Genomic DNA, 26,542 nt, shown 5'->3' on the forward strand with positions numbered 1-26,542 from the left:
GACACACGGGCAATAACATAGGAAGTAAACATGGAAATATCAGTTGCAATTTAAATCATTGTACAGGAATGAAATATTAGGACATGAGCATGGAATGAACAGAATGACATAAAATATAAATACAAGGCTTTCAAACTCTGGATCATTTAAGTGTATTCTGAAGGAATAAAATTTATATTTATAAAAGTTCAGATCAGTGCTAATTATTACTGCAACCCAAAAAATCAATAATTCCTAAGTGGAAAAACCCACCTGGACAATGAGAATATTGGGTAATTAGCCCAGGTTCACACTTATAATTTTAATGCAGATTCTATTTAAGAAGTTGGCAACAGCACCACTTGTGGAGAATCAGGGTATCATTCATAGTAACTCTGGCATTTCCACATTAACTGTATGAGTGCAGATACTAGAAGTCACGATCAGTTGTGATTTGTACTAATGGAGAGAGTCAATTGCCTTGATGTTATTGGTCCAGCAAAATCTGAAATAATATTGAGCCTTGTTTGTTACATCCACGTTGAAGTTGAAATGAAAAATGAAGGATGTGAAAGTACATTTTTCTGGGCACCCACTACAAAATTCTTGCAAAGGTTTTCTAGCTATCTCTGTAGTTATGTTTCCTTTAACGGTACTTGCTTCACATTGGTGTCAGAACTAGCCTTTGAATAGTCATTTTTTTGCAAGATATGCCACAAATTCTGACAAGATGGCTGCCTCTGCACTGTTGATCGTAGTTACAAGTTGGATCCGTGTGGAATTCCTGATGCAATTGAAAATTTCAATGGGCAATTCCCCTGATGATGATCGAAGTTTCTGCCACTATATTTCTAACATTTTTCCTCCTGGTATCTAAGTTATTAATACTAAGGCCCAGATCTTCTAGCAGAAGATTGTTGTTACAGCAGTGGGGATAGGAGTTGTGCTTTGGGTCCATATGTAGGTCTCAATACATAACTTGGGGAATTGCCAGGGAAGTGGAAACTTCCAAATTGGCTATTAGCCAAGTTTTTGAACCCTCTGACTCGATTCTGTGATAGAGGCAGAGGCTTTGAATGGTTTCAATTCAGACAGTTTTGTAGTTAGTCAAGATAAACTAACTCCCCTTCCCCTGACTCACGACTAAATTCCCCAAAGGTATCTCATCTATATATCCCACCCTGATCTGAACCACAAAGCTGACACCCAACTGGCATTCTCCCATGACACCTAGCCCTCAAATCTCTTTATCTGATAGAACCAATCCCCTCAGACCCATACCCCAGATCCCACCTCTGGGCCTGACCTGAAATCTTCGTGGATTTCTGGATTTGACTTGGATTGGCTGGCACTCATTGGTTCAGATGTTTGTCTGGAAATTTTTGTTTAAACATGTCAGTGGGCAACCATTTGCCTGATCTGAGTCAGAAATAGGGATTCTGATTCAGAACAAAAGATTTGGGCCCAAATGGTATACTTAACATTGTTTATCGTTTAATTTAAAGAGTGACACACAAAGTTCCAGGAGAACAAAATGCAAGGCAGAATGTCTGCAATCGCTTAACAGACTTTTTTCTAATGTCACCCAATATTTAACCAATAGCTACTGAACCGTTCTGTCTTTACAGTCACACACAGAACTTTACCATTATATAAATGTTACTCATTCTACAAATCTCGCATTATATTGTCTACCGTGTAAGCACATGAACATATTTTGCTGGTAAATAATAAAGATGTAAATAAAACAAAACACACACAAACTCAATCACACATTCGGTTAAACATATTTTATTAAAGTCCAGATGAAATACTTTAATAGCAAGAACATATCAATACTGCCTGTCCACAAAATGTTAGCACCCACAATGATACTAAAGCCTGATTCCCATGAAGCTAAAATGTCTGAATCAAAGCAGGGGAAAGCAGTATAATACACTGTTACTACTTAAAATAAAAATTGGTTACCCATAATTTAAGTTTAAATGAGTGTATATCATAAATGCGAATCACAGAGGAAATATCTTAGTGTAAGCATACTGCTCAAAACAAATGAGGTGCCACTTTGCCTTGCTGCTGTCTTTGAGTGTGTAACTTCACACACACCAACCTGCAGAAGGAAGGAAAATCATTGTGCAAACAGACGTATGCAGTGGATGAATTTATAATAAAAGTTAATAAGAATAATGTACACAGAAAATAAAAATAAATCATTTTTTTCTTACAGCTCACAAATTTCCTAAAAGGTTTTTGTTGATATTTTGGTTTTCTTTCAGCAGTCCTTCAGTAGTAAAAATGTGAACTGTGCATTTCCCTATATGTACTCTGTGCCCAGGATTTCCTATTCCAAAGGGTGCCTTCTGTAACTAGCCTGTTCTCAACACCATTTCCCTGAGCTCATTATTCAAGCATGTATATCAAACTTAGGCACAGTGCGGGATCCTGGTCCAGCAGTAGACTCTTGTAGCTTACATTAGAACAGGCAGGAGCAGGCTTCAAGCAATTTAACTCTTTTGAAAGGATTAAGAGAAATTATGTAAAGGGATTCCAATTAAAAGTCACAAAAAACTTGGTATATCTACTTCAGATTTAAACGTTCTCAACTTGCAAATTGGCTTTGAATGTGAACATGATTGAAACATTCAAAATCAATTTAACGGGAAGCAGTGAGTTTAGAAACTTGACACATGGGTGAAGGGGTTAAAAATACAAATGGAAATAAATGGATTAAGGTTTGAATTATTTTCCATTGCCCTGCATACTAATAGCTTTTTAACCAAATAGAGAACTTTCAGGTAATAGTCTGCTCACTAAAGTCTACAACATGAGCACAAGATTAATCTTAACATTATTGTATCACTGAACAAAGTTGTGCCTTGGAAACTTGATGTTGCTGTAAAGGAGCAAAGCCATCACAGGTCACTCCATTACACCTTCCAGAGGCCACCTGCACCCCAGAAAACACTCTGCCTCGGACGTCTGGCAAGGCTGCCATGTGGCTGCAGGAAATAACAGAGTGCTCACATTTATACTTCTAATTTGATCACTTTTCAATTAAGAAAATCTATATTAATTTGCAAATAATGCAATGATTGACTTAACCAATGTTACAAATTGGTTAATTACAATTTGGGGGTGTGGTGGGATTGTAGTTGATCAAATTTCAGAACAATGGGGGTTGCCATAATAGTAAACTTGAACTTAATTAACAAAAGAAATCAAATGCGTAATTTAAATTAGTGGATTAACACAAATGATAATTAAAAGGTGCCAAGTAGCAAAACTTAATAATAAAGTCCACTTTTTGCCTTTTTGGTTAAGAAGCAGATCTAAAGTGAGCCAAAGAATCTGCTCCACATTTATGCTCAGAAGGGAAGGATTCCCAAGGAAACCTCCTCCTTTCTGAATACCACTGTGTTCACACATAGCTGTCCTGTAATTGGACTGCACATTGCTGGAGATGGGACCTGTCTTAGTGTCTCAGTCCCTCCGCACAAGCCTGTTAAAATAAACCATGAGGTTTTAAGCTGCGATCATTTTTACCAGTATTATTATCCCACAAGCAAACATTTTGCATTAAAATGAAAGGAGCCACAAATGTTAAATGCAATTTGATAAAGGATTTTTGAAATGATTTTTTTCTGAGCAGGAATTCCCCTTCTGCTATGTGCAAGGTTCAAACTGAATCCCCCAATAGGTGATCAGAGTGGCCTGACTAAATGGCCAAAAGGGGATATGCAAACTGATTAATCAGGGGAGAAAAAATGTTGATCAATACCCAAGGTTTTGGGGAAAGACATATCAGCCGAGTGACCTAACCACCTATCATGCTTTTTCTCAAAGTCATGGGCAGGAATTCCCCTTTGCCATCTGACTCACAATGCCTTCTCCTCAGGCTGCAACTCCCACCTCCTTCCCCTCCTGTCTACTCTCTGAATGCTTCCTTTAACCAGAGTTGATCCACAGATTCAGCACCATGGCTCCAGGACTTGGGCTGTCAATATTTTACCAATCACATGCTGGTTCTCTCCTATATTTGGCCTGCTGATTGGACAAGCACACATTTAAATATAATTGTCCACCCAGACAGTTTGTTTTAACAGCCACTCTTGTTATGTGTTTGCCCTGGAGAATTGGATCAAATGAACTGGATGACCTATTGTTCAGCAATGCCAATTCTGGGTTCAAAATTCCAGGAATCACACAGAGACATTCATGAACAATCTTAATATAAGTCTTAAGAGATGGCAAATTTGGATCAAACGTTGTTATATCATGCAGATCTTTAATTTGATTGAAGTGCCTATTTATCTTTAAAATAAATCCCCAAGATAACACCAGGGAATTCTAATCATTAGTGTGTCACGAAGAACATAATTGCAAGTTTGCACCTGATCTTTGTTTAAAAGTTTAACTTCTTCTTCACTGTTTATCTACTTAGCTACTGCTATCAACAATCTCATGTTTTTGTCAGAATGATGGATATGAATCGCTTTTTGACCATATCAGCAGAATAGTTCATTTAACAGTGCCACATTTCACTGAGGAATGTACTTACAATTAGAATTTCAATGATAAATTAATTAATTTGATCTTTAATCTGAGTTGGCTGTCAATTTTGATCAGATCTGCATGTGTCAGGGTCAAGTGAAATGGAATGGCTTTGTTTATTTTTCCTTCAAATTAAATATGGTGCAGATCCCAGATCAGTTACCCATTGGTTCATATTCAAAACAAAAAGAGGAATTATGGATAAAACACTACATTTCAATGCTCTGTAACTGTCATTTTCTTTTTGCTGGACTTGATTTCAATTCTGGAAGTGACATTCATTTCTGTTAAGTAACACAGGAAAGAGAAAAAACACAAAGCATGCTAACCGTGTTTAAACTACAGAGGCAGGAAGAATAAAGAAAGATTTTAATCAGGCAACAATTTGCAGCAAAAGAATCAAAAAGAAAACCTATTTCATCATTAAGACAAATGAAGGCAGTAGAGTTTTTAGTCAATGTAAATGCCAGAGAAATCAATCTGTTAAGCATACAAGATTTTCATGTAATGCACAATAACCCATTAAACACACACCTATTTTTGACAGCTACTATCACAGACAATGAACAGGCCAAAAAAGAAATAAAATTAAAATATTAACAAGTATAGAATTACAATACGTTTTCAACATAGATTAAAATTCATTGTTTTACACTATTTTTGACACTAGAAACATTAAACAATTTTTTTTAAAAAGAGAACCAGCAAAACAATTTTGTTCAGTAGGAATTATTAAGCAGTTTTTTTTAAAAAGGTCATTTTATTAATAAAGTGAAGCTGTACCAGTCTTGTATATAACACATGTTTCTTTGCATGGTTTAGTTTTGTACCAGACTGTGACATATAGTTAGTGCAGGTGCCAAAGGAATAATGGTTCCATCATTGGTTTAAGAAACAGTTTAACCATCTTTGGGGCACTTTATGTTAGCAGTACACCAAAGCAGTCAGATCAATGAATTGGGGAGAGGCACACATTGTCAGTAACATCCTGTGAACTTTCAGCCTTACCTTTCATAACTTTCAGCAGTAGGAAATGTTCATTTGCAGGTTTCATTGTATATGTATATGGAGATATATGAACAAAGTACAGATGGTGTAGAAAGGATTCATGACCTATATAGATTACATAAGTTTTGAGTTTGTATCTTGGTGTGCCATTAAACCCAAGCACTACGGTACTGGTTCATTACTCACTCCACATTTGACCACACAAATTCTAACCTTTCCTATAATGTTAATTTCCTTATCAATGGGATCAAAGGAAGGATAAGATTATATTCTGTACAGCAAAAACTAATATTACTGTGATCTCATAAGTGACCACATTAACAAGGAGCTTATGTATGTGGCTATATAACTAAAGAAGCAGAAACGGAAACTCTTACAATATTTTACATTTTTTTTCCTAACAGACCACATAGAATTTACTGCACATGAACAGGTTATTTGGTTCAACTAGTTTATACAGATGTTTGTACTGTGCTGCAGAGTAGATTTCTCTCACTCTGACGACAGTTGCATGGCCTGGCTCTGGTTTCTTCTCAATTATGTATGTATTAAAATTCCCTTTCAAATGCTAATTCAACCACACCAACTACTCCATGTGTCAGCGTTCCACATCCTTGTTACTCTCTGCGTCTTACTTTCTATGATGTATCTGATCAGTTACCAGATGAAGCTTTAAAAAAGATTAATCACTTCATGACCTCATCCAAAAAAACACCATTTAATCCTCTTAACTGTAGGCTGGTTAACAGGAGAGATGGCTTTAAATTAAAAGTTAGAAGTGTCTCTCTCTCAAAGAGAACCTGGCCTTCTGGTGTCATTTTATGTACTGTTTCCAGCTTTCTCCCATCTTCTCTTGAATGTACTGATCCTTTGTTTAGTTGGAATATTGACAATATAATGGAAGGCTCAGTGACTGGAGCAGAAGCCCTCCAAACCTTCACCCAATTCTCACTTGCTACTCCAAAACTGCTTGCTCTTGCAAGCTTCACTGAAGAACAATCCATCTTAGGAACTTTGGGATATCAACAGTGATCACAGTACTTTAATGCCTAAACAGATGAGTTCAGTTACTTTGGTACAGACAAACCCCAGTACCGTAGTGCTTGGGTTTAATGGCTTAATTTTATCAAAAATGGCTAGTTGTCAATTTTGGGGAGTTTCATGAAAATTTTATCTCTGAGTGAGTTATCATTTACAATTATCCACAATTTACTGCACTGTTTACACACACCTCTACAGTGCCTCTCTTGTGTTATCTTGAACTCCCCAATGGCAGAAACACAGGTAACTGTTGGGACGTTCAGGGATTTCCCACCACTGGTGCCATATTTCAAGTCCAGCTGTACACTAGATCAATTGCTTCCAGCCATAAATAGTGCTTCCCAGACACACAGTGGGAGGAAAATGAAAAAGAAAAGCTTCTGAATGCACATAGGTGGCATGGATGACACTTTGGTATAGAACCTCACATTTATATATGTATTGCTACTTGACATCACCACCTGTCTGATCGACTGTCTTTGTAACTGTAACTGAAGCTGATAAGAATAAAGCGACGGAGTCGAGCCCCCATTAGTACAACATCATCTTAAAACACTGTCCAAGAGAGTGCTACTCTTTTCCTAACACCCGGTTTTGTATAACATCTCATCTCATTATTGTTCAGAACTGATTGTGGCCCATATTCCTGATTGGGTGGAAGGACAGCACTAACTGATGAATGACTAGATCCTTGACTGATCTCTTTACCGACTTACCACTAATCCCATCTCTGGTTACACTGAATCTGCAAGGCTAACCTTTGCCCACTCCCTGGTCGCTAATTAAACCGAACCCCTGACTCTGTCTGCCTAAGTGCCTGACTGTGTCAAAGCTCCTCAACTGATAATGGATGATATCCTTGATCAATTGTGCCTGACTTATGACAGTCCTCTATGACTTGACTGGGAACAACTCCCCTTAGACTGGACAAATAGCCATTTGGTTGAAGCACCTTGTTTACCATATAAGCTGCTGGCATATGGTGCAGATATGACATTGACATGGCACAGTGCCATACAGAAGCATATCGACTCTCTTGACTGATCATTGCTGGCAACATTACAAAGTGCAGAAAACTGCACCTGTACTAAAAGGCTAGAAAATCACAGAAGTACAGTGAGGCTGTAATTTCTTAATTAAGGGGGCAAGGCATAAAAGTGCAAGGCAAAGCAGACATGCTGTGAGCCTCCAATTAGTAACAAAATGTGAACACTATGACAGCAAGCTAAAAGTTGCATGATACAACTCCTGCAGTCCTGGAGATAGGCCTTAAATCTTGTTGAGTGATCTTTTCACTAAATTAATACACTTCTTTACAAGTCATCGGTCTCTATGGGGATTCTAACAAACCTAATGTTTGTTTGACAATCCCACTAAGTGAGAAATAGGATGGGTCAACAAACTGATCCTTAGTCACTCCAAATTTAGTACTGCAGGATTAAAAAATCATTGAAGAAGAGTTCCTGTATATGACTAGATAGATAAGAATGTAGCCAGTTGTACAAAGATGCAGTCTGCTGGACAATGGAGGGGTAATGTCAGAGGAGGATGTCATAGTTAACCATGTAAAATAAACTCTAGAAAGATTGAGAAGGATAAGGAGGGATTGTCCACTATGGTACCAGTCATATAGAATGCAAGTCTTTATTATGGTTGTTTGCAGCAGAAGTGAGAGAAATCTAACTGGAGAGTTGCTGGTTAAATGGAGAGTGATTTTGAAGGCACTGACATATTCAAAGACTCGAGATGAGAAGGAAGTTAAAGATGGAGTATAAGTTATTGAGCACATTGAGCACAAACTGATACACTCAATGTCATTGAAATGCTTACACAATGCTATTCTAATGTAGACAAAGGACAAGTAAATCCAAGTTCTGAGAGTTCCTTCCTTCAGACATGCTGCTTCTATTTTTAGGGAATGAAGTCGCTCTGCTGAAACAAGGTTATGTGAAATTGATAAGGAAGACTGGGGACCCACTTATATCTCGACTGGACTGATAGGGGCATTGCCTTCAAAGGGCTGTGGAGTTTTAGCTCCATAGTTTCTACTGACATGAGTGCTGCATTGTCAGCAGTGCTGTCTTTCAGGTGTTTGTTAAGCCTTTCTCATTTGTGTGACACAAATTAGAGTTATGTAGAAGTGCTCTTTCAATCATTTGTCCTAGTATTTTCAAAACAAGTTAACTGGCCAATCATCCCTTTTTCTGTTCCTGATAACTTGCTGTACACAAATGGGCTGCTACATTTTCCTTCAAAATATTTATAAGCTCCATAGTGCTGTGGATATGCTAAAACTTGAAAGGAATATTCAAATGCAGACAGTTGTCACAGCAAGGCAAAGTGGAGTGGTGAGAATAGGGTTCCAAAATGGGGATCAGAGGACGAAAAGGAAAAATAAGCGCTGAAGGTTTGAATGACATTGTATTTTCATGGAACCTGTCTTTAATCCATCAGCATGATATTTGCAGTGTTTAAAATTTACTCATTTAAGATAGATAACATGCTCCATATATTTAAGTTAGAATTGTAGGGCAAATTTCATAAAACTGAAATGAAATAAGAAGAATTTTCTCAATTAATGATTCTCCATTTTGACCATCAACTCTAATAGTGAAAGAGATTGGATCATTTGAAAATTAGGTTCTTTAGGCTATGAAAAGAAAAGTTACTTCCTTGTCTAATTAATTTGCACTGTTTAGGTTTGCCCAAGATCAGCCAAACTAGAACAAAAAGATTCAGAAATATTAAATGGCAGTTAGATTGAGTATCAATTGAGACCTTCTTTGACCTTTAACAAAAATAGCGCTGGGATACAGCACTGCCCAAAAACATTAATCACGGCCCAGATTGAAATAATGAGCAGAATGAATTTTCAACAATTGTCCAAGTTTCTGATCATTTGAGCAGACTCTTCAGTTTCAATTGCTATTTTTCTAGGCATAAGGCACATTTAAAAAATATTCAAAGAAGTAATTCAGTAAGTAACTATTCCTGACGAAGGGCTTATGCTGAAAGATCGACCCTCCCGCTCCTCGAATGCTGCCTGACTGATTGTGCTTTTTCCAGTGGCACATTTTTCAACACTAAGCAACTATTGCAAACCAATGAAATAGTTAACAATTCAGTATCGTTTTGTTTAGAAATAACTTTCAATAATTTAGTTAGGTTACTCCCAAATGGTGGAATAGATACAAGTGATAGCTGCTTACTTTTTTGTAAAAAAAAATTATTTTTATCTGTATTAATAGATCTGAAGGAGGCTTATGTGCCTACAAGGGAAAAAAATACAATTGTTTTATTATGATAATTTGTTGCATTGATTCATTGACAATGTAATGTCTGTAATGATGCAATGGGTTTGAGCGAAAACCGCAACCATAACTTCACTTCTAAAATCTGCTGTAATTTCAAGCATAATTTGAATGAATTACCAAGTATGCCCAAAATGAAAATTTAAATCTACTACTTACATTAAATCTAATACTGAACGAAGTACATCACTGAGCAGAATAATTCATACAACACTGTATTAACAGTTAATCAACTGGATAATTATGTTGCAGAAATAATGAGTTATAAAGAATTTTAATTAGACTCCCGCACACTGGAAGTATTAATTGATCATCCATATGTAAGAGAGAAAATATTAAATACAATAATCATTTTCCTGATGGAGATGTGGTTAATGTTTTATGCACATATTTGCAAATGTATCAGCAGCAGCACATAGTCTGATAGAACTTTTATGGGCAGTTTAATCATTCTTGTGGTTATTAGTAAATAAATGCTACAGCTATATGAAAGAATTATCATCTTATATGCATCGCATTACTTTGTATTTGCCCATATATGACATTGGGAGAGCCTATAATCAGAGACTGTGGGATAGAGATTACTTTGCCCTGACCGGTTGGATCATTATTTTTATTACAGATCAATATGCCTCTGTCTTTGCCCATATATGTCAACGACAAGAGCCAACACAGCTTCTGATTGTGAGGTAGAGTTCACTGTGCCCTGACTGGTTTCGAAAATCCTTTTTCTTCTGCAAGTGGTCTCAGATTCCTGTAGTGAATAATTATGGGTGATGTGCTTACAGAAAAATGCATTGATGGTTCTTAAAAGAACAGTGGTAAAAATCAGGCAATTTCTAGACAAAGGCATGGTGCACATTATATGAGCACAATGTCTGACTGGAAAAACACATGTAAGGTAATTATCTGTGTTACAGCTGCATTCTTGTCTGAATAGGAATCTGACAACCCTCAAACACACAACAATAAATCAAATGAATTATTCTATAAAATAAAAGTACAAGACTGAAGAAAGGCTTACACATTGGGAACAATCTGATTTATAAATAGAAAAAATGTGTGCAAACATGTTCCACTTAGGTATACATTAATTTACTTAATCACCTTGAAATAATACCCAAAGTGAATATGGTTGATTACAATCCAAATTGTGCAATAATCGTGGAACAGAACTAAGAGATTCTCTGACCTCTGTTGGCTGCTGATATTCAAAACTCAACAATGATTTCAGATTCAAACCGGATTTTCTACCAGGGAGGGATATGTCAAATTGTAAGATAAACACAGCAAGATAGAACAACAAAATGTAAAAAAAATGCTAGCTGGCTCAATTGAAATGAATCTCAGCATCTTGCTGTAGCCACAACCTTATTCTTCTATATAGGAAATCCTTCTATTTAAAACATGCAATGGTGCCTTGCTTCTCTCAGTAGCAATTTCTCTCTTTCAATTTTAACTTTATGGTTCCACACACCTGCATTAGTGACTCTCCAAACACAGCAAATATTATTTCCATATTTTTCTTTAGGAAAACCTCACGATCATTGTAAAATCCTTAATTAAATCTCTTTTTCCTTCTTTATCCCAGTTTATTGTCTTCCCTCATTCTGTTGGATATGTTGGGGGTGTGAGAAGTTGTGTCACATTGAGCTCAATGTTGTGGCAGATTGTCAATGTACCTATTGGGTGAAGGATAGTGTGTGACCTTGTCAGTGTAAATTAAATGTGGTGGAAATGACTTGAAGTCCATGCAAAATTAAGCACCGAATAATACATTTCTGAATGAAGGCATGACATATCAAAGCCGTCAAATTCTGAGGTAATAAGTAGGAATTTCATTGACTGACTACATTTCTAGAAATCTTTTACATCTGAGAACTCTTGTTAAAGGCTGAGGAATTTGAAAAACAGATTATTTGAAATAATTAGATCATTGTTCAAAATAATTTGGACTGTTACCAAATATAGTTCTATGAAAGATGAAGAAAATAATATTGTTTGCAAAGTGCAAATAAATTCAGAACTATGAACAATTTCCTAGCTTAATGCTACTGCCGTTGACAGCTGGTGGATCCCTATAACTGGAGATGACCTTGAAATGATATTCTTCCCTCTGATTCTCATTGCCAAGATTCTAATCCTGCGTGTTGAGCCAACCTATATTCCAATAAAGACAATTCTTGTGCGATAAATATGCTTGCCAGATAATGGCTTACAAAGCAATGAAGGAAATGCAGTATATCAAGAAAAGAAATGGTTGAGGGATGTAACTGTGGAATTCTGCATCAATTACTTTCAAAGGGTGCTTACTTCTTTCCTCCAAACAGCTGTTCCTTTGCTTACTGTAAAGGGGCAACCTTTACAAAACTCATTCCTGGTTTGCCCTATAACTAGAAAAATGACATCTTGCAGGAACTTGCTGAAGTCAGGGATGTCACCACGATAGTTCTGCAGTTTAAAGGAAAATAAATTAAGTAATTTCACTTCATTTCAATTACAGTAAATGTACGTTTACAGATTAGTTTGCTTCAATTGAAAGATGCAGTAATAACAGCCCAGGATGTCGGTTAAAGGATATCAAAGTAGATTTATAGTTATCTTAATTGATGTGTGGTAGAAGCTTGTGATGAGTACAAATTGTTAATTAAGATGATAATTAATAAGCAGAAGTAATATCGCAAACACTAAGGGAATTCAGAGTAAAGCAGCACATTTAAAAATTGAAGGTAGAAAAGCATGGTTTTGATCAACTGGCTTCCTGGAGCATTCCCTAAGGGAGGTTAACTGTAGGAACTCAGCTGTGTTGATAGGAGGTCTCAATAATGATGGAGCTTTTGTGAAAACTGAAGTCTCAACTGAGGGGCACTTGAATGTTGAAGGGGGTAGGCAATGCACTGCTGAAGATTTTGACTGGCAGCTAAAGGAAGTTCTCTGTCGAAAAGTGCCTAAGTTTTCCTCCCTTATCCAAATTTTTGACATTAGTTGATGGATTGGGTTTGTATTGCAAAATACCAAATTTGGCCCACCATGTCATAAGTACGGAAAACCTTAAAAGAGAACTGTATTCTCTTCAGTTGGTCAGATAGCAATAACGTTTGAGCCTTCTTCTTCAATTCTCTGCTATACCTTTATTAATTTAAAATCCTGAACCATGATGCTCAAAGTAGTCTGGGAAAAATAAATCTGGAGCTTGGTGTTACTTCTAGGATCATAATCACATGTTGGTTGCATTTCCAAGTCCCAATCCTGAATTTCCTTGGCACCTGACTTTGTGATTTTTGTTTTACCAGCTGGTCAAATAATAGCCAGGGAGTACCACGGGGAAGGGCCAACAGAAGATAACACATAAACAACTCCATGCTGGGAGCACTATTTAAACAATTCTTTAAAAATGTGAGAGTAGAAATAGCCTGTCGTGCTGGACTATACTGTGGAGGTGGAACCATATAGCTGCTGTTGCCACCCTGTGATTGCAGCTCCTGGCTGATTGCAGGGGTTGGGGTGGGGTTAAGGAGAATGTTTAAACATGGTGGACTGTTAGCCCTCTGTCTACTGCCAGGTCAGTCCGTAGGCCTCATTTTAACCTCTGCATGCTTCCATATGTCAAATTGAAAATTCCAGCTGGTATTGGAAGAGTGGTATTAATCGGTTTTTGATGATGCCGAATTGGCTACTCTCCAGTTGCTGTTTCAAGGAAAGGGGAGAGAGAGACAGACTGCTTCTTTAATAAATTTCAGTTAACAAATCGCTATAGCATTTTGGAATGGCAATTGTCATGGCTGATGATTCTAGGAAGCCCAATGTCAGAGACTCAAGGACAAGGTTAGATTAGATTAGATTCCCTACAGTGTGGAAACAGGCGTTTCGGCCCAACAGGTCCATACCAACCATCCGAAGAGTAACCCACCCAGACTCATTTCCCTACATTTTACCCCTGACTAATGCACCTAATACTCTGGGCAATTTAGCATGGCCAATTCACCTAACCTGCACATCTTTCCGGATTGTGGGAAGAAATCGGACACCCTGAGGAAACCCACGCAGACATGGGGAGAATATGCAAACTCCACACAGACAGTCGCCCAAGGCTGGAATTGAACCTGGGTCCCTGGTGCTGTAGGCAGCAGTGCTAACTACTGAGCTACTATGCTACCCTCAAGGTTGGAGACCTTGTGGTGAGAACAATCTGAAACTAGGCAATGGAGAAAGAACACACCCTGCTGATTATTGGGGGATTGGGACCTTCTGGGGCAATCAGGGCTTGGGGTGAGGTATAGGAATCTGGGTCTTTTTGGGATGGAGTTGGAGCTGAGACATGATCAGGACTTAGTTAGGGATGAAAATTAGATTGATGCAGGAATTGGGGCTCAAGTGGGTGAGAGGACGTCAGAGACTTCAGTGGGGAGATCATGACAGAGGGCTCCTTTTGCAGAGGTTCCTCAGGCAGATATTTAGATGTAGAAGGAAGTGTAGATGTAAATACCCATGAACTGACTGAGCCCTCTCCTAGAAGCTGCCAGATTCTTCAATGTTGAGGAAACCTGGCCAACAGCAATTACATTTCAAAAGATGCATGACAACAGTCAGGCTTACAGTTCAACCTGGTTCTTTGGATCAGCTTCTTGGTTTCCCATCCACTTTTATTTTTTTAAAAAATAATTACATGTAGAAATTTATGGAGGACAAGAGTAAACTGAAAACATAAGGCCAAATTGGTCAATTTGCTGTCCCATAACAAGGATTGGAAATGAGAAAACTGAGGCACTTTTCTTCCGGCTCAGGGGGATGTCATTGATTCTTGAAACACAGGCTTCATCAGTTTATAGAACTGATAAACTAAAACAACTGCAGGAAATTATTTGACAGCAGAGTGGCACGTTCTTGCGGTTTTGGGGCTTACATGAATCTCCTTGTCATAGTCCGAGCTACAGAGTTCAAACTGGTAGGTTTGATGGTTGGGGGAAGGGTAGGGTTAGTTCTTAAATTCCTAGAGGCAGTTATAAGGTGCAGAGGCTGACATTATCATCAGGCTTTCTAATTTTTTTTTAATATTCATTTTGATATCTTTTCACGTTGTGTTCCATAGATGGATTTATATCTGCTGAGTCTAATTCAAGATGGCCAAAGTTAGTTTGAAAAATCGAGTGATTTTGTCTTTTTTGCAGTTTGCTAGTTACTGACGTAAACAGTGACAATATGCTTTTTGCACATTAATTACCTTGCCATCTTTTATTCATTATTGACTGCCCTAATTATAAATGGGAGATAATTTTGTTGACAGGGTTTCAGTGCCAACACTAGGTTGCATCCTTCACAAACACATATCACATGAGGCACATCTATCAATTTCAAATTCGAGATAATATTTTCTCACTAACTAAAGCTCACACTGGGTGTAAGACTATGAGCTGAATTCTCCCACATTTTGACAAAGTATTAATCTCAAAGTTTTGCATGGTATCCTTCTGTGATTCCTGGTGACTTTTCTCATGCAATTCTCCATTAGTCACATTATTTATCCCCACAGTGCTGCTCTCAAGCAATTTTGTACTCTGCAGTGACAGAAGTGCTTGCTAATGCCAGGACCTTCTGCATGCATATGGTGGCTGCATTTTTAAACCCCAGCCGTTCACCATTTCAAACACTGAAAGTCTCGTCTGTGTGGTATCCACAGTCCAGAGAAATGAAAAGCGCAAGAAGGTTAATGATCTCTGAATTCCATGGAGTAAGTGCCACCATCTTCTCTCTGCTACCTTACACTCTTAACACATTGCATTCACCTCCCACCAAGACTGTATCTCAATATTGCATGCAGCACTTGCCTCAATGGTTCTCAGCTATTCCATCCCCAAACCACTCGTCCTTCCTGCCTTCTACATTTCTACTCACTCAGGACACCTCACTATCTTTCCTAACTAACAATGTCCATTTGACTAGACTAAGGACTACCTCTCTTAAGACTTTTAGAAATGGGCATATGATTGAAGTTAGTACCACGAGTTTGCAATATAAGATGTGACAACATGCTGTAGGTGTGACATTGATTTAGCCACAGGAACATGTCCACCCCTTTGACTGATCATTGCTCACAACCATGTCAAGCTACCTGACTTTCTTCCTGTGCTAATAAGCAAGACAAGACAATGATCCTGTGAGTTGTCCGAGTGAGTGAATACTAAGAAAGCAAGCTCAGAGGCCGAAGATGTACCCTGTTCTAAGACACAAATGGCTGCCTGTCCCTATGCACAAAGTAGCCTGGCAGCAGCATTGCAATGTAAGGTGTCAGTGAGCTTCAAAGTGCAGTATTAAAGCACTAAGTTGTACTAGAAGTGAGTGCAGGATGTGCCATGATGATGTGCTCAGACTGTGCTTTGCTGATGCCAATCTCTGTGGACAGTGGGTGCAAGCAGTTTTTGGCCATGGAGTGTGCTCTGAGATATTTGAGGAATGCTGACTAAGGTGGATGCCCAGAGAAGACATTGGTGAGCTACAGTCACCAGCTTCCTGGGATAATAGCAATCTACATTTAAATGAGCTGGACTTGGCTAATAGTGAGATGTTAAAGCATCCAAGTTGGCCTCTGACAGCTCACTTGTGAGATTCTCACTAGGTATTAAAACTTCAAGTGGAAAATCTTTCTCAACGTTAAGAGATTCATTTTTAAATTCTCACTGTATTTTCCTAACTTTCCCACCAATACCTATGTTGTGCAGAGGCTGAGAAAATCCTTTTTTTATATTTTATAACTAAACTGTTCAGAGATGTTAATATTCCACACCTCTGGAGCAAATGGGTCTTGAACCAGAGTCTCCTGCTTCAGGGGGTAGGGACATTACCACTGCACCACAAGAGTCCACCATAATAGTCCACCTTATATCAATAAAAATGGATCAGGAACAGCCACTGCTGGTCATAACTACCAAGAAATGGATGAGGGCTAGAAATGTTGCACTGAATGGCAATTGAACAGTGGAAAATAAAAAACATTCTTTTTTAAATTAAAACATTTGATCCAGAATTTCTAGATGTCAAAGCTTAAATGACAATGCAATAAAAGGGACTCCAAAATGGTCAATAGCAAATCAGTCATCATATTCTGCCTGATTTTGCTTTCCAATAAAGTAAACACAACAGATCAAGGATGTAAAAATGAAGCAATCATACTGCGAGGGCATAAGATATTCCTGACATATAAGTATTTCATGTTTTGTCAATATTCTGTTAGTTGTGTGTGGAATGGATGGTTCCAGTTATGTCCGTATAACTAGGACAGACTGTTTCTTCAGTTACGGGACAGCAGAGAGACTGAAACCTCAGAGGGGACACTGTTTTTAAATCATTGTATTTGTAGCCTTTGGAACATTATTTAAAAATCAATGTTTTACTTGGGTAGCAGATTAAAATCTACTTTAATGAAAAAATTATTACGTGAAGATATCAGATAGCTAACTACTTCTGTGGCTATTTTTTCCAGTTTGTTTCCAGGTTCCTAATATTATCATTTCAACATCTGCCACTACAGAGGTTTCTCTATCATCCCTAAGGGAAAGTGACTGACCTCTCTTTATCTCCTCTCCACCACAGCATACATCACAAACACACAATAAGGAGAATTGTAGTCCAAACCAACATAACGTGGTAAGCATCTCATCTAACCCACATCTACAATTTCTGGATAGTAATCACAAGTGGAAATCTTACTTGATTTTTTTTCCAAAGCCACAGGGCTTTGTGAGCCCCAAATACCTTTCTCGGAGGTAATCAAACACAGCCCTGACTGCAATGATAGATCTTGAGCCTTGTACTCTGTATGGCTGAATACTCAATGGGCTGTGTGTTGTCTACCAAATTTTGAGGAGTTTTCAAAAATCGATGTTTCGATAACACCAGTCCAATTCCACATATCTTTAGCTCCTAATTAACCATTCAAATATTCTGCTTGCATACAGCATAACTACCATACTCAACACAGCTTTAAAACTATCAGAAATGTTGTTCGGTAATGATGAAGTGGAGAAGCCGGTGTTGGATTGGGGTGGACAAAGTTAAAAATGACACATCACCAAGTTATAGTCCAACAGATTTATTTGGAAGCACTAGCTTTCAGAGCGCTACTCTGAAAGCTTGTACTTTCAAATAAACCTGGTGTTTAACCTATAACCTGGTGTTGTGTCATTTTTAACTTTGTATGGCAATGAGTTAAGACAGTAATTCAATCTTCTGATCTTCAGAAAGCACTAGATTTTCTTTCACATTATCCAAATTAGCAGAATTGATTTACTACTTCAAAATCTGTCACCCACTTACTAATATAGGTCACATGTCACACTAGAACACCTGCAAAACCAGGCTGTCAGAGAAAGCAACTTCTGTCAGCTGATAATTGATCATTACTTCTTTTTAAATTAGTAAACTCAAATACTTTAAGTGCACTTTTCTTAAAACAATGAAAATGCTAATGATTAGATTCATTAGTACTGAAGCAGCCTATCAGGAAACTCCCAAATTCAGTTAATTCTGCGCATTTATACGGCGTTTGCAGATCTCAACTGGTATGGAATTCAAGTCTTTATGAGTGGCTTGGATATCCTCGGGCTAGGAAGGAGGAAAATCGCTGAGATTTCTATTCCTGATTTCTAATCAATGATGCTTCTGGAAATTACACACATGAACATTGGTGTTTAAAGGATTAAGGTTGACTTTGATAGTTTCATAACCAAATCACCTAGTCACCTAAGCAAGGTACCAGGGGAACTATATACCATGATGCCCAGTGTATTCATCATGGCCTGGTGTATGTGTAGATGAACATGCTCTAGTGTTTTCTCTCTTCCATGTGCAAGTGCTTATACTCTAATGTTACCCAATGCAATTTCAATGCTCACCAAAATGTGCAATCAAGTCACCATGTTCATTACATAATATAAAATATGTATTCTTACTCAAAAATGTGTAATATTTTGAAAATAGATTGAGTTTTAAAATGGCAGGTGAGCTGTTCTACAAAACCAGTCCGCTGCATTCACTCTCAAAGGTGATGGCAGTCTGTTAAATGAAGTATTCTGTACCTTTGTGTTCTAGTTTACTTAAAAACATTTCTTCAATTCATATAGGAGATTCAGATTTGTTGATGATTTTCCCTCTATGTATTGGCTTCTGTATTCTGATTCCTGCCTTGCTTACACTCTGTTGCCTGCCTATCCAAACACCGTTTTCAGATATTTACTACATTTCGGCTCATGATCAATTTCCTGAAAACTCATTTTTATGGCTTTAGTGTCCAATTCGTTTCATTTTTCATTCCAACAGATTTAAGATCAAAGCTGAACACATTTGATTCTAGTTGCATCACCTCCAAATGCAAAATTTGCACAATTCAACACATTGAGACCTACACACCTCAACTGTTTTGTGAAAACCGCCAACTTCCAGAAAAATAAAACCAGTTCCTCAGTTAATATTCCTGGTGCTACTAGATTCCTGCAGAAAAGTTTAGAGCAGTCAGACAGCTGTCCTTCTGAATGTTGGTCCTGCCTTTCACAGTGCTCCACAAATCTGAATGTATCATCATTCAGAGGCAGACTTTGAGAACGAGAATACAGAAGGTAACAAATGGTGGATAGGTTTTCTTGTTTCATTGGTCTGTCAGGTTACGGGTGACAAGAAATCTGTAAGTGAACTAAATTTTGTAAAACATTGTTGTTGTCTGCCGATGAGATTTCTGTTTAACGGCAACATGGTTGATACTTCTTTACTCAGTTAGGGATGATCGACAAATTGCAGTCTAACAAGTGACATCCAAACTTGTACCCAAAGTTGCAATTTCAACAAAACTCTGTATCGTGTAGCTCTAACATGGTAAGAAGAAACATTATCTTTCTTTTAGTGGAAGTGTTCTAACCTTTGTGTAGCATTGCTCCAGAGACTGAGAACTCCAATTCCCTGTATGCCCTGGGAATCCTGGTGCAGGTATGTTACTATCACAGGCTGCACATGCGCCATTGAAATTTAAGAATATGGAGTGTACTTGCCCTATGAAGACTTGATCAGAAGCAGTCAAAGCAGACATTTGCTATCTTTGGGCTGCTGGTCAATCAGTGATTTAGAAGTTGAGGAAGAGGAGCCAGGCAGATCCAGGCTGTGTTAGCATATCCAGGTCTAGGAGATCTAAGAAGGTGACTCCATGTTGGAGAAGGTTAGTCAGAACTAGTCCTCGTTCAGAGCAACTGCAAATGGGATGAAAGAAGCTCTCAAACAGCATTTACTTGGTGCAGCTGAGTATTATTGATGATTAGAAATCTGGGGACACTGTCTGCTTAATAAAGCTAGCTGTCTGCAAGAGAGCTGGAAACGTGCTCGTCGTCAGTCTTGGAGTGCATCCTGGAAAATCCTGTGCAACACAATCTCAAGGGATGAGATTGAAATACCAGAAATGTGAGCAGTTGTTGAGACAGTCTATGATGGAGCAGCTTCCAAGAAAATCCTTAGAGTATAAAAGGCAGTAAGAGTATACTTCAGAACGAAATCAGGAGGCTAAAAAGGGGACATGAGATAGCTTTGGCAAATAGGGTTAAAGGAGAATCCAAAATGATTTTATAAATACATTAAGGACAAAACTGTAACTAGGAAGTGAATAGGACCCCATAAAGATCAGCAAGGCAGCCTATGTGTGGAACTGCAGGAGATGGGGAAATACTAAATTCGTATTTTGCATCAATGTTTACTGTGGAGAAGGACATGGAAGATATAGAATGTGGGGAAATAGATGGTGAGATATTGAAAAATGTCCATATTACAGAGGAGGTGGTCTGGATGTCTTTAAACGCAAAAAGGTGGATATATCTCTAGGATCTGATCAGGTGTACCCTAGAACTGTGGGAAGTTAGGGAAGTGATTGATGGGCACCTTAATGAGATAGTTGTATCATCGATAGTCACAGGTGAGGTATTGGAAGACTGGAGGTTGGCTAACTTTTTGGAGTTTTTGAAGAAATAACAAAGAGGATTGATGAGTAAGGCATTCGACAGGTTTCCTCAGGGTAGACTGGTTGGCAAGGTTAGATCACATGGAATCCAGGGAGAAATTTGGATACAAAACTGGCTCGAAGACAGAAGGATGGTGGTGAAGGGTTGCTCTTCAGACTGGAGGCCTGTGACCTCCAGGACTTTGTGCCACAAGGATTGATGCTGGGTCCACTGCTTTTCGCCATTTATATAAATGATCTGGATGTGAACATAGGATGTATAGTTAGTAAGTTTGCAGATGACACCAAAATTGGAGATGTAGCAAAGAAGATTACCTCAGAGTACAACGGGATCTTGATCAAATCGGCCAATGGGCCGAGGAGTGGCAGATGGCATTTAATTTAGATAAATGTGAGGTACTGCATTTTGGAAAGGCAAATCTTAGCAGGACTTATACACTTAATGGTAAGGAGCTGGAGAGTAGTCTTGAACTGAGAGACCTTGGACGGCAGGTTCATATGAAGTTCCTTAAAATTGGGGTCTCAGGTAGATAAGTTAGTGAAGGCATTTGGTATGCTTCCTTTATTGGTCAGAGCATTGAATATAGGATTTGGAAGGTCATGTTCCTGCTGTACAGGACATTAGTTAGGCCCCTTTTGGAATATTATGTGCAATTCTGGTCTCCCTCCTATCGGAAGGATATTGTGAAACTTGAAAGGGTTCAGAAAAGATTTACAAGGATGTCACCAGGGTCGGAGGATTTGAGCTTTGGGAGAGGCTGAATAGGCTAGGGCTGTTTTCCCTGGAGTGTCAGAGGCTGAGGGATGACCATATATAGGTTTATAAAATCATCAGGGGCATGAATAGGGTAAATAGATAAGGTACTTTCCCCAGGGTGGGGTAAGTCCAGAACTAGAGAGGGTGAGAGAGGAAAGATTTAAAAGGGACCAAAGGGGCAACTGTTTCATGCAAAGGCTGATGTGTGTGGAGTGAGCTGCCAGAGGAAGTGGTGGAGGTTGGTACAATTAATAGTTAAAAGGCATGTCGATGGGTATGTGAATAGGAAGGGTTTAGAGGGATATAGGCCAAGTGCTGGCAAATGGGACTAGATTAATTTAGGATATCTGTTTGGCATGGTGAGTTGGAGCAAAGGGTCTGTTTCCGTGCTGTACAGCTTCACTAACTGGAATCCTTGCAAAGCAGGAAAACCTTGAATGAGATTCGGTGACCGAAAACGTAACCATGTCTGGGTAAGTTGCTGAGAAATCTGTGGGGACTGTCTTGACCACATCTATTATTTGATGTATTGTGTGGAGTATTTGACCATAATTTGTCTGTTAGCCCATACTTACCTCATGTTTATTCTGGATGTTAGCGTATAAATTGCACATACACGTAGGATTGTTTTGTTTTTCTAACTTTGTAGAGTTTATTTTCAGCTTTGTTTGTTAAAACTATATGAATTTTCTGGGGTTGGGCGTCATAATTGGAGCTGGGGGTTGAGTTGAGTTGCACCAAGTTAACCCAGCTGTTAAACTGTGTAATAATTCCTGAGTAAATATCCGGCTAAGTTCCACATAGCTAACCTAAGTTTCCCTCTGAGCTCAGGTTCGGTGATAATCATTGAGGGTCCTTGATAGAGGAAATTAGACCATTGGAAGTTTAAACGTGTCAGGACTCTGCAGGGACCTGATGTGCAATTCCCAACTCATATATGAAGAAGCGTGTAGTTCATTCTTGAGTGCTGTAACAACTGATGGTAAACTGTTGACATCAACACCTGCATTGCCATCAAGTTAAAAAAAAACTCCCACAGTGAAGGAGGTAGAGGAATAAGTAAACCAAGGATCTAAATGCAATCTCTGGCTGGGGAAGGGAGAAGCAAAATGACACTGTTGGTTTGGAACAAAAAAAACTTAAGTAGCAAAATAAGAGACTTTGTTTTAAAATAAATCTACTTATCACTCATTTAAATTACAGATAAAGAAAACATATCTTCTCACCATTCCCTATATTAAATTGTGAATTATGTGGCATTTTCCTTTGATTCTGACTCCATAGTTAACTGCGGAACTAATTTTTCTGACATTTGAGAAAAGAATGCTAGCTTATAGGAAAGAGCAAAAGATCAATTCCCGCATTCTTGTTATAAATCAGATTTACTAAAGGTTACCGTGGGAAAAAAATTCAATCTACACTGACATGTTGAGTAATATAATATGTGCGAAATGCAAATACACTTCACTGGAATTGGAATCACAATGTAGGTTCCTGTGGCCAGCAACATGTTCTCTAGATTTGCACAATCATTGTTACTTGGATTAGAGATTGTTCATTGTTTCTACAAGATCAACACCAAATATACTAAGCTACTGATTCCCTCAAACATCAGTTTAAGAAATGGAAAATTATTCCATCCAATATTACAACTTTATACGACAGCAGAAGTTCTCACTACGGTTGCAGTCTGATCTACTTTCTACTGGGGAGTGAATGAAAGAAAGCTGGCAACTTAAGTGTCATTTTTGGGTTGCTGTCATGCAGCGATATTGCTTTGCTTTGTTTTAGGCACAGCAGTCCTGTTAAAAAGGTCTGGAAGCTGGTTGAATGTTCATGTTGGTTACTGTATTTAGGCTGTGGCCTAAGTAACAAGGGATTAACACAGACATTTCACCTGGAAGTAGTACGATTGTAGACTGTAAGTGCATGGCTGTAAACTAATATCAATTTAGATAGTGAAGAAGAAATGCCTCAAGATTCCCCCTCAGTGTTTAAATTATTTGCAATCAGTATATCTGTTTGTAGGATATTATTGACAAGTATTTTTAAGTATTTTCTCAATTTATCAGACCCTCTGTAATACTGGTTTTAAAATGTCTACTTTTAACAATCAACTATTAATGCAAGTCTTACAGAGAGAAATTTGAGACTTTTTTGTGAAGTACATTTGCACTTGAGTTTTAAGTTACAATTTATAACCATCAGTCAACATTACGCAACAGAGAAATGCAGCAACTGTTACATAAAGATTGATTAGAAAATATGAAGACGTATTTCAAGAAAGTTATTGAAAACTATTGCTTATATAGAAAAAAAGTAATGTGTGCTTCCATCTTTTTTGATACCTCTGCTGTGGTATAAGTTTTAATAATCTCTATATTCAGTCTTCTCAGCTTCAATCTGACTTTTGTTTGAGGAAAACAATTCAGTACCTATTTTCACAGATTTCCACGACAGAAAACCATTCCTATTCAATTCTAGTGAGTAACTTTGAAACCATTGTTCAGAGTGCTTTCAGTTTAAGTCCAAATGTGGCATTAAACACTCTTTCAGATTCATCGGAGAACTGTTACATGCTGATATCAGCAAGCTGCAGCACATTTACAGAGAAACAAGACTTCAAGGCTATTCTTGGTATTAATATTATCTTAAGGAGTACACCAGTGTGTAGCTCACTGCTAGATTGTTTAAACCGGTTAAAACCCAATGATATGAAAATCTTGAGGAACAGATTCAAAGCACTCTAAGAATTTTCACAAACATCACCAAGATGTGAAAACATGTTGTGCTGCAGGATGTAGATGTAATCCTTTGCAAGCAAGAATGTTTGGGTTAATGTGCACACAAAATTGATTGATTTTTAGAAACAGAATTTTTGTTTTCAATGTCCAGTAGATTTATCAGACCTGGCATGTTTCAACAATTTCATTAAATTGTCAAATTATTTCAGATATTTTTCCATTATGTTTACTTCTGTTGTTCATCTTTTTCAAATGAATTCTATAAAATAGTGACAAGTTAATTTTTTTTTGGTTACACCATTTGTTCAACTGCAAAGTATCGAGAATATTCAACTCTGACTGTTTTAATGCATTTACTTTCCTAAAAATATGACCTATTTCTGATACACTCTGTTGCAATACTAAAACCATGCAATGAAATAGTATCAGTTGTACTGGTAATTCTCATCAGTAATGTTGCATTGGAGACCAATGTTTTAGGAGTATAATGATGGGAAAAAGGATGCTGTCCACAAATTCCATGTTCCACATAGGAACTGATAAGTACAGATTTGGCAGTGCTGTGCTTTAAACATTTAAGTTTTGTGGATCTATTGCGGAATTTGTGTTACAAGTATCTATCCCATGCAGTGCAACCTCCATTATCTAGACTCCAATTAATTACATTCTCAATTTCTTAGGTTTCTCATTGATTGCTTGCACAGTCCACTAAAATGAGGTTCCTAATCAATGGTGTACATTACCCATCATATACTGTACAACACAAAATTCATGTCATTTTCATGTGTGTGTGCATGCATGTGTTTCTTCATTATCTGCCATTTTCGATTCTCCAGTATTAGGTAGACAATGGAGGTTCCACTCTAAGAAAGCAAACTTGTAGTGTCTGTTGGAAAATTTACAGTGATTAATTTCTAAAGTTATGTATCATGTAAGCTATATGAAAATCATACAGAATTCTCACAGGTAAATGGATATTCCTCACCTGAGAGAGGAGGTTTGTGCATAGCTTTAACCCTTTAGATCCCAGAAAGTGTTTACAAATATTATTTAAATGTCTAGGTCCTCTAGTAAAAAGTTACAATGGACAACTTCTACTGAGGAATTTAGGACTGGCATGGTAATTTGAAGCTTGAAAAGGTTAGTTCCAATCCCTTAACTGAGAACTTGTAGTTTGATTTGAAAGACAAAGCCATAGGTCCATTCTTTGACTTGATCCCAATCCCCAATTTCCCTGGCATACAACAAAATCAGTCTGTTATTGTTGTTTAATGAGATTGTCTGTTTATTCCTTTGCAGCTTTTAAAAAATGGCTGTCTAAAGGCTGAAACAGGTATGAAATATTCTATAACTGTATCATCTATGCACAAGGTTTGAAATGGGACTGGACCATTTCAAGAAAAAATTAATTTACATTGTTTGACCAATTTGTGTACAACTGAGGGTGTTCTCGTTTGTGTGCCAGATTTTTTTACAAATTCAGTATCAATAATATGATGCACAAGAAACTCCCAGAGTTAAAAAAATTCCATATATTCATAACTAAAGTTGCAAATATATTCATATTTGCAACTTTAGGGCTTCTGATCATATTAGGATCTATCGGGTTCAACAGAGAAAATTGAAACTTGGTGCAAAACTCTTTTTTTTACCAAAATTTGCATAGACAGTTTACTGCAGTGAGTGTTGCCAATGTCACAAAACTGTAATAATTTGTAAAGAAAGAAAAATACAAATTTTAAAAAACTGCAGCAACGTTGCTCATTTCTTAGCTCATCTCTGATGTCCAGGCACAGCGTCTCATGAGGATTCTTCTAAGGCGTTGACTACCAGTTCAAGGATGTCAGGGCAGTGGTCTGCAATCTGCTGTAAGATGGTGTTGGCATAGTCCTGAAGTTCTGAACTTTCTTTTTCACACTGTTCCAGCTCAGCATTTAGCTTGAAAACAAAACCAGATAAAGTATATATTTGTAAATAAGTATTTTAATTTGAGACAGAAGGACCAAAACATTTACCTTCGTTGTGAATACTTTGCATTTATCATTCTACCTATACTCCTCCAGAAGCAGAGGACCAACTGGACTTCATCTCATTACAACTTTGAACAATTCTTCTCTTTTAAAAGAATCTTTGCCCTGCCAAGAACATAATTTTGATATTTAAA

General features: G+C 37.7%; 1 protein-coding gene across 3 annotated transcripts in view; it reads right to left on the bottom strand.

Moving 5' to 3' along the window:
- Positions 1-1,754: 1,754 nt before the first annotated feature.
- The window catches only part of LOC140458142 (ELKS/Rab6-interacting/CAST family member 1-like), a 917,474-nt gene continuing 892,686 nt past the window's right edge, over positions 1,755-26,542 (bottom strand). For all 3 annotated transcript variants that reach the window (XM_072552282.1, XM_072552281.1, XM_072552285.1), the window contains one exon: positions 1,755-26,316. In XM_072552282.1, coding sequence (XP_072408383.1) covers positions 26,179-26,316 — 138 coding nt within the window. In that variant the 3' untranslated portion in view covers positions 1,755-26,178. The remainder of the gene's footprint in view (positions 26,317-26,542) is intronic.

Source organism: Chiloscyllium punctatum, chromosome 32, assembly GCF_047496795.1.
Source record: "Chiloscyllium punctatum isolate Juve2018m chromosome 32, sChiPun1.3, whole genome shotgun sequence".
NCBI lineage: Eukaryota > Metazoa > Chordata > Chondrichthyes > Orectolobiformes > Hemiscylliidae > Chiloscyllium > Chiloscyllium punctatum.